At 36.4% G+C, this 15,505-nt stretch overlaps 1 protein-coding gene across 1 annotated transcript; it reads left to right on the top strand.

The window, feature by feature from the left end:
* The first annotated feature begins 1,500 nt into the window (after positions 1–1,500).
* On the top strand, positions 1,501–2,851 carry LOC140877619 (uncharacterized). Its single transcript, XM_073281157.1, has 6 exons — positions 1,501–1,680; positions 1,801–2,048; positions 2,149–2,352; positions 2,442–2,549; positions 2,630–2,699; positions 2,783–2,851. The coding sequence occupies exons 1-6, from the start codon at positions 1,501–1,503 to the stop codon at positions 2,849–2,851; spliced, it is 879 nt and encodes a 292-aa protein (XP_073137258.1).
* Positions 2,852–15,505: the final 12,654 nt, after the last annotated feature.

Here is a 15,505-nt window from a genome sequence, read left to right as displayed (position 1 = left end):
ATGGGGCTGGCCAAGCCTCTTATTGTTGTGAATTTTTTTATGATTGCTAGGGTCTATGACGTTTATTTCGTAAGTAAGCGTTAGTATAGGAGATGAGATATGATATGCTTTCGACAAAGTAATCTTCTTATATAACAAAATAATCAAATTAGTTGAAAAATGTACACTACAACAAATTTATTAATTAACCACACTAAAACGACAACGGTTTTATATGTAAACCGTTGTATTTTAGTCTTTAACAACGGTTTTTAGAAAAACCGTTGTCGTAGACCGTTTTTTGATTAATAACGACAACGGTTTTTTTAAAAACCGTTGTCGTATATATGTCAAAGACAACGGTTTTGAAAACCATTGTCTATGAGCGGGTTTTTTTGACCTACGACAACGGTTTTATTAACCGTTGTCTATTTGCGTTTTTTGGGGTCTACGACAACACAATTTAAATCGGTTGTCGTTGTTATTTATTTATTTTTTTTAAAAAAAAATTACACATATATAAACCTACACTACACACTCAAAAAAAAATAATAACCTACTACACGCAGCTTTATTGGCACAAGTGCGATGGAAAGAAAAAAACCCAATCCCTAGCCCTAACCCATCGCCCTTTCAACCCGCCTCTTCTCCGGTGCCCAAGACGTCGATCGATCGCCAGAATCTAGTCGCCCGGCCTCCTTTCAGCTAGCCCAAGCCTTAACAACTCCAATCGCGACTTCAATCTCAAGTTTACAGCTTAGATCTAAACTACAGTCGCGACCATCACTGTGTAAGTTTTGTTTCTTTGTTCTCTAGCTTCGTTCTCTTGTTTCGTGGTCTTTTAGTAGATGCTAAGTCTAGGTTTACTGTTTTTTGTGCTTTTGGTGAATGGGTGGAAAATTTTCAAGAAAAAGAGAAACAAATAGGTAGAACTTAGAAGTCTAGAAAGAAACGATCTCCCAAATAAGAGAAAGCTTCGAATTCTCTTTTAACTTTGTTGGGGGGGAGGTGAGGTAGTGATGCAAAATGGGAACAGAGAGACATTTCTCTGAGTTTTTATTCTGTCCAATTTGTACTACTACTACTACTACTACTACTACTACTACTACTACTACTACATCCATGCTCCACACGTGTGGTTTCTTGACTCAGGCTGAGTTTTTAACCATGGTTAGTTTGGTGGGGTTTGTAGTCAAAGAGAATTTTTTGAGGAGGGGGGACCCAAGGCCAAATGGAGGGCCCCAATTCCATTTTTATGTTTACTTCAGTGGGAATCAATTTTTTGAGGTGGATTGTGCTTAGGGGGATTTGGTGAATCTTGGCATTGTACATATGCCTTTGTTATCATCTTATATTTTTTTCGAGTTGTTATTTTGTATTTTTACCATTTCTATTGATTTAAGTTTCAAATTCTAAGAAAAATCCTAAGCATAAGAATTTGAAGATGGCGTTTATAACTTATGTTTAAGTTCTTGAATTATGCGGACTACATAGGGAGTCAAATAAATTTCTTTCATGAATATGAGCAAGTTACTTCATGGTGCTACATTACCCATGAATTGCATGCGCGTCTCTGTTGATGAGGCTGTGGAGAAATCAGCACTGTTGCCATTTCCAATACCAAACGAATGTGATACTGTTAGTGATGCTATAGGAACCCATGTGGCTTGGCCTGCACACATGGTAGTGATGAAAGATGAGGTAAAAATGTTGGTTCGAGTTAGTTAATATATAAGATTTTTTCAGAGTTGTAATATGTTCAGTTTCAGGGCGTATCCATCCTTTTTTCACCACTAACATATTTACATGTGCGATTTTCAGAAGCCTCAAAGGAAGAAAATTGTTGAGAAAAAAAGTAATCATGTTTTGCCATCCAATGTGCCGAGATCATTGCATATTTTGTACTGTTATGCTAAGCGTGGGCTGGAAATACCTGGAAAACATATATCAATGTTTCTTGATCATGATTTATTTGACGATGAGTACGAACTACTTGTGGACCTTGAAGATATCACACCTTTTTATCTGTTGGAGCCAATATCTGCCAATTGTATAGTTGTTTACATGTGGTAAGTTTTCGATTAAATTTAACTTTTTTCTTTGAATTTTTTAGCATATATTTTGTATAAAATTCATTAATCTGGTAACATTTTTCTGTTCAAATGGCAGGATTCTCTTCAAAAAGATGAAAAAAGATAACAAGGTCGAAAAATTTAGATTTATGAATCCACACACCATCCCAGTCATGCCATATGTATCCAAACTTGATAAAAATGAAAAAATTGAACACTTGAATAGCTGGGCAAGTGTTTTGGCAGATAGGCTAGGTGGTGCAGCAAGAAATCAATTAGTTTTGGTGTCATACAATGTTGGGTGAATCAGAAATACAATATCACTTATAATTGATTTTTTTCAACAATTTTGCGAAACGTGTTAATTGACTATCTGTTTTGTGCCTATAGTTGTCATTGGATTCTCACTGTCATCGATCCTTATGTGGAGGTGGTTTATTTGTTGGATTCACTTAGTCATCACAATCGCTATGAGAACTGGAAATATGTATTGGATATGTGAGTATATATTCTTTTCTTAATTAAGCATTTAATTTAGCCAATGGAACACTCATGTCGAATCTTGTTGCTATATGAAGGAGCTTGAGATTGTTTAATTCGAACAAGGAGAGGAAAGGGAAAAAAAAGCCTACATGGGAAGTGATAAAAGTATTTCTTATATATGTTTATCTGCGATAAATTGACAAATATTTATACATGTATTAATCATTGAAATTTTTTTGATAATATAGGGTCCTCGCCAACCAGATGAAAAAAAAGTGTGGGTATTATTTGATGAGGTTTATGATAGAAATTGTTGAAGGAAATGCTACCAGTGATAAGGATTCACTTTTCTCAATAGTATATTTGATATATTCTCAATCTTCTCAAATAAGTGTGTTTATATCATGTTTCTTCTTCATTATTGTTTTTTTTACTAATATAATTTGAGTTTGTTCACAGTTCATGAAAACAGTTTACTCTAATGAAGAAATTGATGAAGTGCGATCCGAATGGGCGGAATGCGTACTAGACTATATTAATTATGACTAGGTATGTTTAATTAATATTGTTTTATTTTCTTATTATTCACTTTTGCTTAATGAGTTTTTATTTTCTGCTGTGATAATCGACTCTTGTTTTTTTATTAAGTTCCCTGCACATAATGTGATGTTGATTAATGATGGTTCTCTAACGAGTTGTACTTTCTATGCGTGACTTTCTGGAAATCACATTATCATTGTGCATCGTTATAATCTTCGAGTAAAATAAATTTGGAGTTCACTACCTGTAGTTTGCAGAAATTTCTAACAAGGTGTTCTAATAATCTGTAAAAAGCTTAAGATTGAAATTTCTTTTCTTTTGTAAAAGATTAATTAGAAGGTGCATAAATAAAACACTAGCTAGGAGAGGTCTAGACTCTGGAATTAATGAGAACTATCCTTCATTAATGTTTTAGCCCTCCTAAGTAAAGACTATTTTTTGAGGAGAAATCTCACATGTTCTTGACCAGGTGCTTTTGTTAGATAATGCATCATGATTTGGAATTTTGGATGCTTTTTGGTAGTGTCAATGTCTAGGTCTGTAAGACACTTTGTTTTGTGCTGTAGCATCTACCTTGAATGAGACAATTGACAAATCTATTATTGAGACTCACACATACACACAAGATTTTAGTTTGAACAAGTTCACTTCTTATAGTGATTATGCTATTACTCATGCATGTGTAACTACAGGTTTCTGACTACAATTTCTGTTGTTCCTTTGGTGGCTCTTTTCGTTTTTGGGCTCTATGAGCTTGGATTCCCTAAGGTACGAACAAGGCCTAACTAGCTGCATAGGATCTTTAGTCAACTTTTAGTTAAAATGAAATATGCTGTAGAATAGGAGAGATTAAATATGCATAGCTTATTTTACATATACCTAAAATAATGTTAATTTGCTTATGATATCAAACAAGAAAGCAGATCCATGCTAGTATGAATTAAAGTTGGGAGGCTAGCTTATTGGGATGTGGAGTGGAACTTGAAATGGTGTGTGGTTTGAGTTATTGGGATGTTGTAGAGTGGAACTTGAAAGTGCCAAATCCATGGTTTAGCTTGTGTCCTGTGGGTTGGTCGGAGCCCACGGTTTGTCAACTGTGCCTACTATATTTTATGAATTCAATACAAATGCAAAAATGAGTTGAATAAAATCTGCACTGCCTTCCCTTTTGGAGTTGGTGAGTTTTTTTCTTTTATTTTTTTCCATTACAAGTGAGATATTAGTTTGATAGTTGAGATTGGATTCCATGTTTAAATTGGTCTAAGATTTTGTTGATAATTTTGGACTGAGAATGTGTTTTCTTGTAGGTAACTCGGGAGTAATGCATAAGGGGTTTTGATGCAAGGATTGAGCTGTGTTTCAGATCGCCTTGGTAATACGTAGAAGTCATCTCGTGAACATCGTTATCAAGAACAAACACATGATGATTTATGTTTTGATACAACCATCTTTTGGAACTACTTTTGTTACATTTATATTATATTAGATGGGATATTTTGAGTTTCGACTACGTAGTATTATCTTCCAAATTAGATGTGTGTAACTATTTTGGAACTTGAATATTTTCATGGATTCAATTTAGTAAATATTTTATTTTATATTGATTTCTTTATTAATATTAATAGTTCGTATGAAGATTAATTAGGCAACGATTTTAATGAATCCAAATACAACTGATTTATGTTATTGCCAAAACCGTTGTCGTATATCACAAACGACAACGGATATACACTGTTGCAAAAACCGTTGTCGTCATTCAAAAACGACAACAGATATACACTGTTGCAAAACCGTTCTTGTAATCCACAAATGACAACGGATATAAACTGTTGCAAATATGTTGTCCTAAGCCATAAACAACAATGGATATAAACTGTACAAAACCGTTGTCTCAAATAGTCAATGACAACGAATTTACACTGTTGCAGAACCGTTGTCTTTGGAGACTTACGACAACGGTTACAAACTGTTGCAAAACCGTTGTGGTAGGATGGCTACGACAACGGATATAAAACGTTGTTATAGGGCACACTTTTTACAACGCCCCCAGTTACAACGATTTTAATCCCCCCTACGACAACGGATAATATCCGTTGTCGTTTTGCAATTTTCTTGTAGTGGTATCACAAATTTGTAATATGAAAACATAAGGAAAATATGCTAATAACAAAAAAGGTAAATTTAGGCTATTATTAGCGAGAGTTGCAGTTTATGCATAAAACTTCTTCAGGTTGGCCATGTTCCAAGGCCTGGGAAGTATTCTTCCATCTGAGAGTTGGAGGCGATATGTTCCCATCTTCACAATCTCAATTAATTTGTACGGGCCTTCCCATTTCGGATACATCTTGCCCACGGACTTCAAGATGTCAGATTTTTTCAATACAAGGTCTCCAACTTGGAAAGACCTCGGCTTGACTCTATCATTGTATGCTTTAGTCATACAAGCACGATATCTCTCGGCTCGTGTCAAAGCTTCATCTCTTAGTTCATCCACTAAGTCCAATGATATTCGGAGAGCTTGATCATTCCCAGATGAAGTGTATTGTTTTACTCGCCATGATTGCTCTCCAATTTTGGCAGGAGCCACAACTTCTTCTCCATAAGCCAGGTTGAAAGGAGATTCTCCAGTTGAAGAGCGTGGAGTGGTTCGATATGCCCATAGAACACTTGGCAACTCATCTACCCATTTCCCTTTTGCATTGCCTAGGCGTGTTTTGAGATGCTGTAGAATGGTCCGGTTGGTGACCTCGGTTTGCCCATTGGCTTGAGGATTCCCAACAGAAGTGAAGAACTACTTGATGGAAAATCCTTTGCACCAATCTTTTATTTTTCCTCCAGAGAACTGAGTTCCATTGTCTGAAACCAAGGTTTGAGGAATGCCAAATCTGCATACTATATTCTTCCATAAAAAATTGATTACTTCTCTTTCAGATATTTTGGCCAATGGTTCAGCTTCAACCCATTTGGTGAAATAATCCACAGCAACTATCATAAATTTTATTTGTCCGGTAGCAGGAGAAAAAGGACCTGCCAAATCCATTCCCCATTGAGAAAAAGGTAAAGGACTTTCCAGGGGCTGTAAGATTGTAGTCGGCTGGTGATGGAAGTTAGCATTCTCTTGACTTGCGTGACAATGTTTCGCTAACTCAATAGCATCTTGCTTCATCGTTGGCCAAAAGTACCCATGGCGTAATGCTTTCCCCGCGAGAGCTCTGTCGGCTAAGTGATTTCCACATATTCCTTCATGAATTTCACGGAGCACATAGTTTCCTTTGGCTGGTGTTAGAAACTTTAGGTAAAGTGAAGAGAAATCTCTTTTAAACAGTTCTCCGTCAATGATCGTGAACCGAGCAGCTCTCACTCTAATTTTTCGAGCTTTGACTTGGTTAGAAGGTAGGTTACCCCGCATCAAATAGTCAATTATTTCATCTTTCAAAATAGGCTCTTCGCTGTCAGCACAAAAGATTGTAATTTTCCTATTATCAATGTTGGCCAAAGAACTTGCTAACTTGGCCAGGCGGTCCGCTGACTCATTTTACATTCTAGGTATCTGCTTCACATCGTAGCTGTCCAAACGTGAGAGAAGCTCATTCACTTGAGTGAGGTACCCAAGAATTTTATCTTCCTTTGCTTCATAATTTCCATTAACTTGACTAACGATAAGTTGGGATTCGCTGTGTATCGTAAGTCTTTTTGCTCCTACCGACAGGGCCAATTTAATTCCCATTATGAAAGCTTCATATTCTGCCTCATTATTCGTTGCAGGGAATAGAAATTTGATGGCATATTGAAATTTATCTCCCTGTGGGCTCTCCACAACTATACATGCACCGCTTTCTGTAGAGGTTGATGACCCGTCGACATAAACCATCCAAGTCGGGGTGGAGCTTTCTTCTTGAGTTACTGTCATCTCTACTAGAAAATCAGCCAGAATTTGTGTTTTAATCGCTGGACGCAGGCGATATTCAATTCCATATTGGCTCAATTCGACAGCCCACTTAACCATTCTTATTGATGCTTCAGGACTCGAGATGATTTGTTTGAGAGGATGATTGGTGAGTACAATTATTGGATGCGACTGAAAGTAAGGACGTAGTTTTCTCGCTGCAGTTACCAAAGCCAGTGTGTGGGGACCTTGGGTTGCTAATCTCATCTTAGGGCAATTAATGATTAATAACAATTATTCATATATAAAAAGAATACTCATTAATCATATATAAAAAGAATACTCAAATTTTTTTTTTTTGTGAATAGTGCTTGGCTAGATCGGTAAGATCTTACCGATATAGCGGGAACATTTTCAGCTTCTCTGTTTTGGAAAAATCAGGCCTCGCTAGATTGGTAAGATTCAACCGATCTAGCGGTCTCTCTGCCCAGAAAAACAGCATAAATTATTTTGTTGTCAAAGCTAAAAATCCAATCCCAAATCAATTCAATATCAACTCAAATCTTGGTTTATCAATTCTAACTCATGCACATAAACAAGTATGTAGTGTCAAGTAACAAATCATGCGTTTATTACATCAAACGAATAGCATAAAAAACATGAAACTACAAGCTACACCAAGTCTCAAAAGTGAGCTTCTAAATTACAAGTTTCATGTCAAATTCAATGCTATCTATCTACCATTCTTCTGCTTAAAACCCGAGTCCACACATGCTAAGTCTCGCTCCCGAGCTATCAACGTCATCTCAGACTAGCTCCTACCCCATCTGTTGCAATGCACACATATAAAACAAAGCAACAGCTGGATAAACTCCGGTGAGAAAACATTCCCAGTATAATCGACATATAAATGCGTTAAATAAATTCATATCAACTCTAATTGTAAACGACTCAACAATAGAGTAAATAAAGCATATCTCGATTAAGAATTGATTCATATATCATCGTTGCCATCAAGATTCGTATCCGATCTTGACATGGATATCCATCTATTGTAGCCATTCTTGACTAGAAAATAAGGTCGCCTCAGACCTTGGCAGAATAAATTCGTATATCATATCATATCTAATTCATATCAAAATCAAAGATCCACTACCTGTGATGGATCGACAACATAAAAATAAAACAAACAATAAAAAATATGTGATTTTTACGGAATAACTCAAGAAACGTCATTCTTGAGTATCAAAATTCCTGACTCTCGATGTTGTCTTATACCTTCGTATTTCCTCTGTTTTGAACGCTTCAAATCTGAAACATAACATCAAAACATTCATATCAAACTTCACGTGTAAGACTTCGTGAACCGCCGAACATAGTCCCTCAAACTTTTCCCTTCTTTCTGAATGATTGTGAACAGATACGCTGCTGTTTTTGAGTATTTCTTGTTAATTGAGAATTGATGTATGAAGCAGTCAGTAAGTTGCTCCAAATTGGAAATAGATCCAGAGGGTAACTTATTAAACCATGCGAGTGAAAGAGTGGGTGCCCGGTTAGCCAACTTGTGGCTAAGGGCTTTTATGACTCTATGTATAAACAATCTTTGTTTAATATAATTTACATTCATTAATCGCATTTTCTTTGTCTTTCTTCATATTGTTATATTGTGATATACTATTGTTGTTTTGATAAAGACCTTGAATATACTATAGTGTAAGTAAGATGAGATAGTGAATAAAGAGAGATCACTATTATGAAACATATCTTATAGTCACTGTATATTCTAAATAGTTCCTAGTCAATTGAGTCGTCCGCTAATAAGGATAAGGATCGCTCGAGATTGAGAATAGCATTTGTGATGCCAAGTACCACGTTTTATTGGTAATGGACATGGAGATGTTCAAAGCATGCAAATGGATATTCATATGATGAATGATCGAACTACCCTATTCAGACTTTCCAAGTGGTTATTATTATTTGAGTGGATAAGTCCGCGGTTTTGGTTGTACACCATTAGTCCTTACTACTAGAAATATCATTGAGACTTTATATGCTAGTACTGTACTTTGACTCGTTTACCGACTCTATTGGGGTCATCAGGTGTCGGGATTGGATATAGTTATGACACATATAGGAGTCGATGCTTTGTTGTCAAGGATTCACCACATACTTGCGAGTGTGGATATCCTATGCGATCTGAGGAGATATTAGTGTGACGAATCTCTGTCCAGAGTACATGATGTGTTTTAGGTTACTCGGTTTCCTAGTAGCACATGTGATGTCACTATTTGATCTTCAAGATGCATTGCATAGTTATCGAATTTCGAATGACTCTCAATGCACCAATGGTTGTTGATTAGATCGGGATATATGGATGAAGGGACCGTACTGTACCCTAACCAAAATCTACTGGTTCTTGCAGGCACTATTAGTGATACCTAGGGAATCATGGGGCGATGTTGCTAGACGCTCTTACCATGATGAAAGAGTGGGTGCCCGGTGAGCCAACTTGTGGCTAAGGGCTTTGATGACTCTTTGTATAAACAATCTTTTGTTTAATATTATTTACACTTTTATTAATGGCAATGACTTTATCTTTCTTCATATTGTTATATTGAGATATACTATTGTTGTTTTGATAAAGACCTTGAATATACTATAGTGTATGTAAGACGTGGTAGAACATGGGGATGTCTATCATGAAACACGTCTTATAGTCACTGTATATTCTAAACTGTTCCTAGTCGATTGAGCCGTCCGATAATAAGGATAAGGATCGCTCGAGTTTGAGACTAGCATTTGCGATGCGGAGTACCACGTTTCATTGGTAAGGAACATAGAGATGTTCGAAGCATGCAAATGGATAATCATATGATGAATGATCGAACTACCCTATCCGAACTTTCCAAGTGGTTATCACTTATCGAGTGGATATAGTCCGCGGTTTTGGTTGTACACCATTAGTTCTTACTACTTGAAACATCATTGAGACTCTATATGCTAGTACTGTGCTTTGACTCGTTTACCGACTCTATTGGGGTCATCAGGTGTCGGGATTGGGTACAGTTACAACACATATAGGAGTCGATGCTTTGTTGTCAAGGATTCACCACATACTTGCAAGTGTGGATATCCTATGCGATCTGAGGAGATATTAGTGTGACGAATCTCTGGCCAGAGTACATGATGTGATTTAAGAAATGGTTTCTTAGTAGCACATGCGATGTCACTATTTGATCTTCAAGATGCATTGCATAGTTATCGAATCTCGAGCGACTCTCGATATACCAATGGTTTTTGATTCGATCGGGATATATGGATGAAGGGACCGTACTGTACGCTAACCAAAATCTATTGGTTCTTGTAGGCACTATCAGTGATACCTAGGGAATCGGGCGATGTTGCTAGACGCTCTTACCATGATTCGATGGGCAAGTCGGAAATTGTTGTTCCGAGTCGCAAGGAGTTGTGAGCCCACGGCTAGCTGTATCCCTGAACCATTGAGGGTCACACAGTATAATGGATTTTTAATCCCCGTTGAGATAGTTAAATTTAAAGAGTTAAATTTAATGAACAAAGAAGTTGGACTTCTTAATTATGAGTAGAGGAGTAAGATTTCCTAAAATGACATAGGGATGGGCATTTTTGGAAACCACTGAATTCGGATTCAGAAAAATTTATCTTGACTTTAAAAGGTGCAGAAATGGTTTCTGTGCACATTGGTGAAATCGGTTTATCAATCGGAGTCACGATGAATTTTATATTAATTTCTGAACATGCGGGCTTTGCTTGTCAGGCTTGAACTTATGACTAATGGGCCCTAAGCTGTTAGTGGCCTACATTATAAATAATTTATTGCAGTACAGAAATTACAGATAACAGGTCACAAAAATTTTCGAAAAACCCTAGTTAATTTTCTAAAAGGTGGCCGCCCCCTCTCCCTTTGCTCGAGAAAAATCCAGCCTGTGATTTTGAATTACAGTCTGGTTTAACGGATCAAATTCGTTAATCTCTTCGTATAAACTTCTGATAGATTTTCTAGTGCAATCTATCAGAGGGATTAAATATCCGTTCGTGGACCTGATTGAAGAACAGTTCGTCCATCAGTTCCAGGGATATACAACAAGAGCAGAGAAATCTGTTAGTGTCCAAAATCTCGATTCGAGATTAAAGGTAAAAATTTTATAATTGTTATTTAATTTTTACACACACAATTTAATCGTAAGGTTGATACCTATTATGGAATCGTTCCATACAAAAATTTTAAACTTCCGCTGCACCGGGTATCAATCCTAATTAATCTGATCGCCGCGTTCTCCAACACATGATTCGTTGGGTAAGTCGGAAATCGTTGTTCCGAGTCACAAGAAGTTGTGAGCCCACGGCTAGCTGTATCCCTGAACCATTGAGGGTCACACAAGTAATGGATTACTAAACCCCGTTGAGATAGTTAAATTTAAAGAGTTAAATTTAATGAAAGAGAAGTTGGACTTCTTAACTAAAGGGAGTGGAATTTCCTAAAATGACATAGGGATGGACATTTTTGGAAATCACTGAATTCGGATTCAGAAAAATAATCTTGACTTTAAAAGGTGTAGAAATGGTTTCTGTGCAAATTGGTGAAATCAGTTTATCAATCGGAGTCATGATGAATTTTATATTAATTTCTATAATAACGGTCTTGGCTTGTTGGACTTAAGTTATGGATTATGGGTCCTAAGGAGTTAGTGTCCTAATACAATTATAACTTAATCTAGTCTAGAAATTATCTATAAATACATGTGTAGTGTTCGAAAATTACACAGCATGCACTCTTGCAATTTTCGAAAATACTGCATAATATTTCAAGGGGAATTTTCGAATTCCTCTGTTACTTTTTGAGATAATTCAGTCTGTAATTTTTGTGAAAAATTACATTTTGAATTGACAGATCAAATCTGTTTATTCTCTTCGATAAACATCTGATTGATTTCTAGTGCAATCAATTAGAGGGTTTTAGTTTTCTATTCGTGGACTTAATTCCGGAGGTTGATCGTGATAGTCACCGATTCCCTGGATTTACAAGAAGAGCAGATTAAATTTTGTTGGAGCCCATAATCAAGCCTTTGCTTGAAGAGGTAAAATATTTTACTGTGTTTATTATTTTACTTGCAACAATTTTAATCGTTAGGATTTGATACCCACGATATGGAATCGTTCCATATCGAAAAATAAAATTTTAAACTTCCGCTGCTCCGGGTATCACATCCGTGTGATCAAAGAACGCATGTTCCAACAGTGGTATCAGAGCCAGTTCGTAAACTTTGATCAAACGATTAAAATTAATCGATTGTACAAAATTTTTAGCCTCGGTTTTTGAAACAAAACAAAAAATTTTTAAAATTAAATTTTAAAGGAAACAAGGGCAATCGGGCAGCGAGCGTCGCTGCCCAGAGGCAGCGCACGGCGCTGCCCAGGGCAGCGATCGTTGCTGCCCACAAATTGTTTTTGATTGGTCCACGAGGCATCGGATCAAATTGTTTGAGTCCAAAATTTTTAAAATTGATTTTTGGATAAATTTGAATTTTTGGAAAATTTATAAATTTTATCCGTTAAATTAGATTTTATAAAATTAATTATTTTGGTACAATTGATGATAAGATATGATCTTATGAAAGGATAAGATAAAATTTGATTTTATCTTTTTAATTATGATGCCATTGCATGTTATCCAATTATTTAATTATTGAATTAATTATTGGATAAAAGGATGATCGATTGTCATGACCAATATTATAGGTGTATGTTAGGTTGTTTACATTTGGTTTTATTGTTGTTGAGTTTTATTAATGGGCTTGGTTTATGGCCCAATTTGAATTGTCATTTGTAATAAAAAGTGGGCCTGGTTTATGGCCCGTTCCCACTCTTAAATATGTATCCCATACTTGTCATCGAAATTTATTGTAAATTTATTAGATTTAGTGGGAGATAAAGATTTGAAGACAAAGGTGGGCCCAGCAGACAATAAAAACCGAAGAAATGTAAATTGGAAGCTCAATGTAATATGATTGCATTGCATACTTGCATATCACCTAGGATTGGACTTAGACTCGTGATTGGCAACCACAGGTCGATTAGTGATTGGGATCGATCATCCTTTAAATAATATATGATATTATTGTTGTATGCATGTTTAGACTAAATTGTATGAATCCCGCAAGCATACACATATTACATGATGAGACAATTTTCAAAATTAAAAATCCCTCATTTTAAATATGATTTAAAATTGATATCAAGATAAACAAAAGGAAATTTAAATATTGTTTAAATGTCCCTACCTTCCATCAACGATCAATGTATGAGATGCTACCCGCGGGCATGGTCCGGCTCATATTATTGGGGGGGCCCGTTCGTCGGAAAGCTGTACATTGGATCGACACATGTTATAAGTTGGGTGGAACTCCCATGGGATTGGCTCATATTATTGGGGATCCACATGGCGACCGTCCATCACAACTTAATATTGATGGGTCATCTTGATATGTCACATTAAACGGCGTCATATTATTGGGCCCTTATTGGACATGAGGTAAAAACATGGGGGTTGCTTTGGAAGAAATTGGGCTCTACCTTTTGAAAATTATGATTGGCTGATATTATTCGGAACTATAGTTTGTCAATTGGACTCCATGTTCCCACTAAGGAAACAATTTTCCCGTTTTCACTAGAGGGTAGTGAAATCGTTAAAATAGTGGGAGTAAAATTCATAAAATTAAATCTCGCCATATTTTATGTCTTAGTAAATTAATTAAACAATCACTGATTATTGTCTGTTTCTTTTCAGTATTTCATTACAATGAATTCGCGAAATCCACTATACTCAATTCTCGAACAAAACAAATTGACTGGCGCAAACTATACGGAATGGTTCCGTAAATTAAAGATTGTTCTAAACTCGAAGAAAATTTTCTACGTGTTAGAAAAGAATCCTCCAAAGGAAGCACCGGCTAATATAAGTCCGGAAGAATTGTCAAAACTTGATCAATGGTGGGACCATGATATCAAAGCTAAATGCTATATGCAAGCTTCAATGTCTGATGAACTCCAGAGGCGATTTGAGGATTCCGTGTATGCTGCTGATATACACATGCACCTCAAGGAACTTTTTGGAGCTCAGTCAAGGTCGGAGAGGTATGCCACCATCAAAGAGCTCATGACATGCCGCATGCGAGATGGGACTTCTGTCCGTGAGCATGGGGTACACATGATTGGGCTAATTGAGAAGTTGGTAACACTCGATTTGACATTGGAGCATGAATTGAATACGGACTTATTGCTTCTTTCACTTCCTTCGTCGTTTGACGGATTTGTGGTGAACTTCAATATGAACAAGATAGAGGCCACCCTTGAAGAGATGGTCAGTATGCTTGTGTCTTATGAGGCCACATTAAAGAAGGAAAAACCGGTACTCTTGGTTGGCTCCTCTTCTTACTCTAAGAAGGGGCCAAGTGGAAAGGGTAAGAAACGTTCTGCCCCACCCAAGAAAATTGTACCAAAGAAGAAGGGCAAGACAAACTCTTCAAACGTGAACATATCTGGAGATGTTTGCCATCACTGCAAGAAACCCGGTCTTTGGAAACGTAACTGCAAGGAATACCTCGAGCAGTTGCGAACTACAAAGGGTATGTTTTACATTGAAATAAATGTTTCACTTAATACTACTTCTTGGATATTGGATACCGGATGTGGATCTCACATTTGCAATGATTTGCAGGTGATGACAAGAAGTCGTAAGCTTAGGATGGGTGAGACCCAGCTGAGGCTCGGAAATGGTTCCAGAGTTGAAGCCAAAGCAGTGGGAGACGTTTATTTAGTTTTGCAGAACGATTTTAAGTTACTTTTAAGAGATGTTTTATTTGTGCCAGATTTGATTAAAAACATTATTTCTGTTTCTATGCTTGATAGAGATGGTTTTTCTTGCAATTTTGTGAATGGGATTTGCAATATTTACAAGAATGAATGTTTAATTGGAAATGGACAACTTGAAAACGATCTATATAACTTAAAATTAAAAGACGTTCCAATTAATTATGTTGATAAACCGGTAACAAAAAATAAAAGGAAAAACGATAGTCAAAACCCGGCAAACCTTTGGCATGCTAGGTTTGGTCATATTTTCTCAAGGAGGATGAACAAGCTAGTGGGAGAGGGCATGTTTGATATGTCTGATATTAACTCTCTACCTACTTGTGAGTCCTGCCTAAAAGAAAAAATGACTAAATCTCCTTTCAAAGGGAAGCCTGAGCGTAGTCAAAACGTGTTGGATTTGATCCATACAGATGTTTGTGGACCATTTAGTATCGGTACTAAATTTGGTCATACCTACTTCATTACCTTTACTGATGATTATTCTAGGTATGGGTATTTATATTTAATGAAATATAAGTCTGAATCATTTGAAAAGTTCAAAGAATTCAAGGCTGAAGTAGAAAACAAACAAGGTAGAAGTATTAAAGCACTTCGATCGGATCGAGATGGAGAATACTTAAGTACCGAGTTTTTG

The sequence above is a fragment of the Henckelia pumila genome, chromosome 2, assembly GCF_033568475.1.
Source record: "Henckelia pumila isolate YLH828 chromosome 2, ASM3356847v2, whole genome shotgun sequence".
NCBI classification, from domain to species: Eukaryota; Viridiplantae; Streptophyta; class Magnoliopsida; order Lamiales; family Gesneriaceae; genus Henckelia; species Henckelia pumila.
Note: the sequence above shows the minus strand (reverse complement) of the source record. Positions and strands in the feature narration are given on the sequence as shown.

Bases quoted from the DNA above. Each gene is read 5' to 3' on its own strand.
- LOC140877619 (XM_073281157.1), top strand. From the start codon at position 1,501: ATGAGCAAGTTACTTCATGGTGCTACATTACCCATGAATTGCATGCGC. The intron at 2,049-2,148 runs GTAAGTTTTCGA...TTCAAATGGCAG, and splicing joins TGTATAGTTGTTTACATGTG to GATTCTCTTCAAAAAGATGA. The intron at 2,353-2,441 runs GTGAATCAGAAA...TTGTGCCTATAG, and splicing joins TTGGTGTCATACAATGTTGG to TTGTCATTGGATTCTCACTG.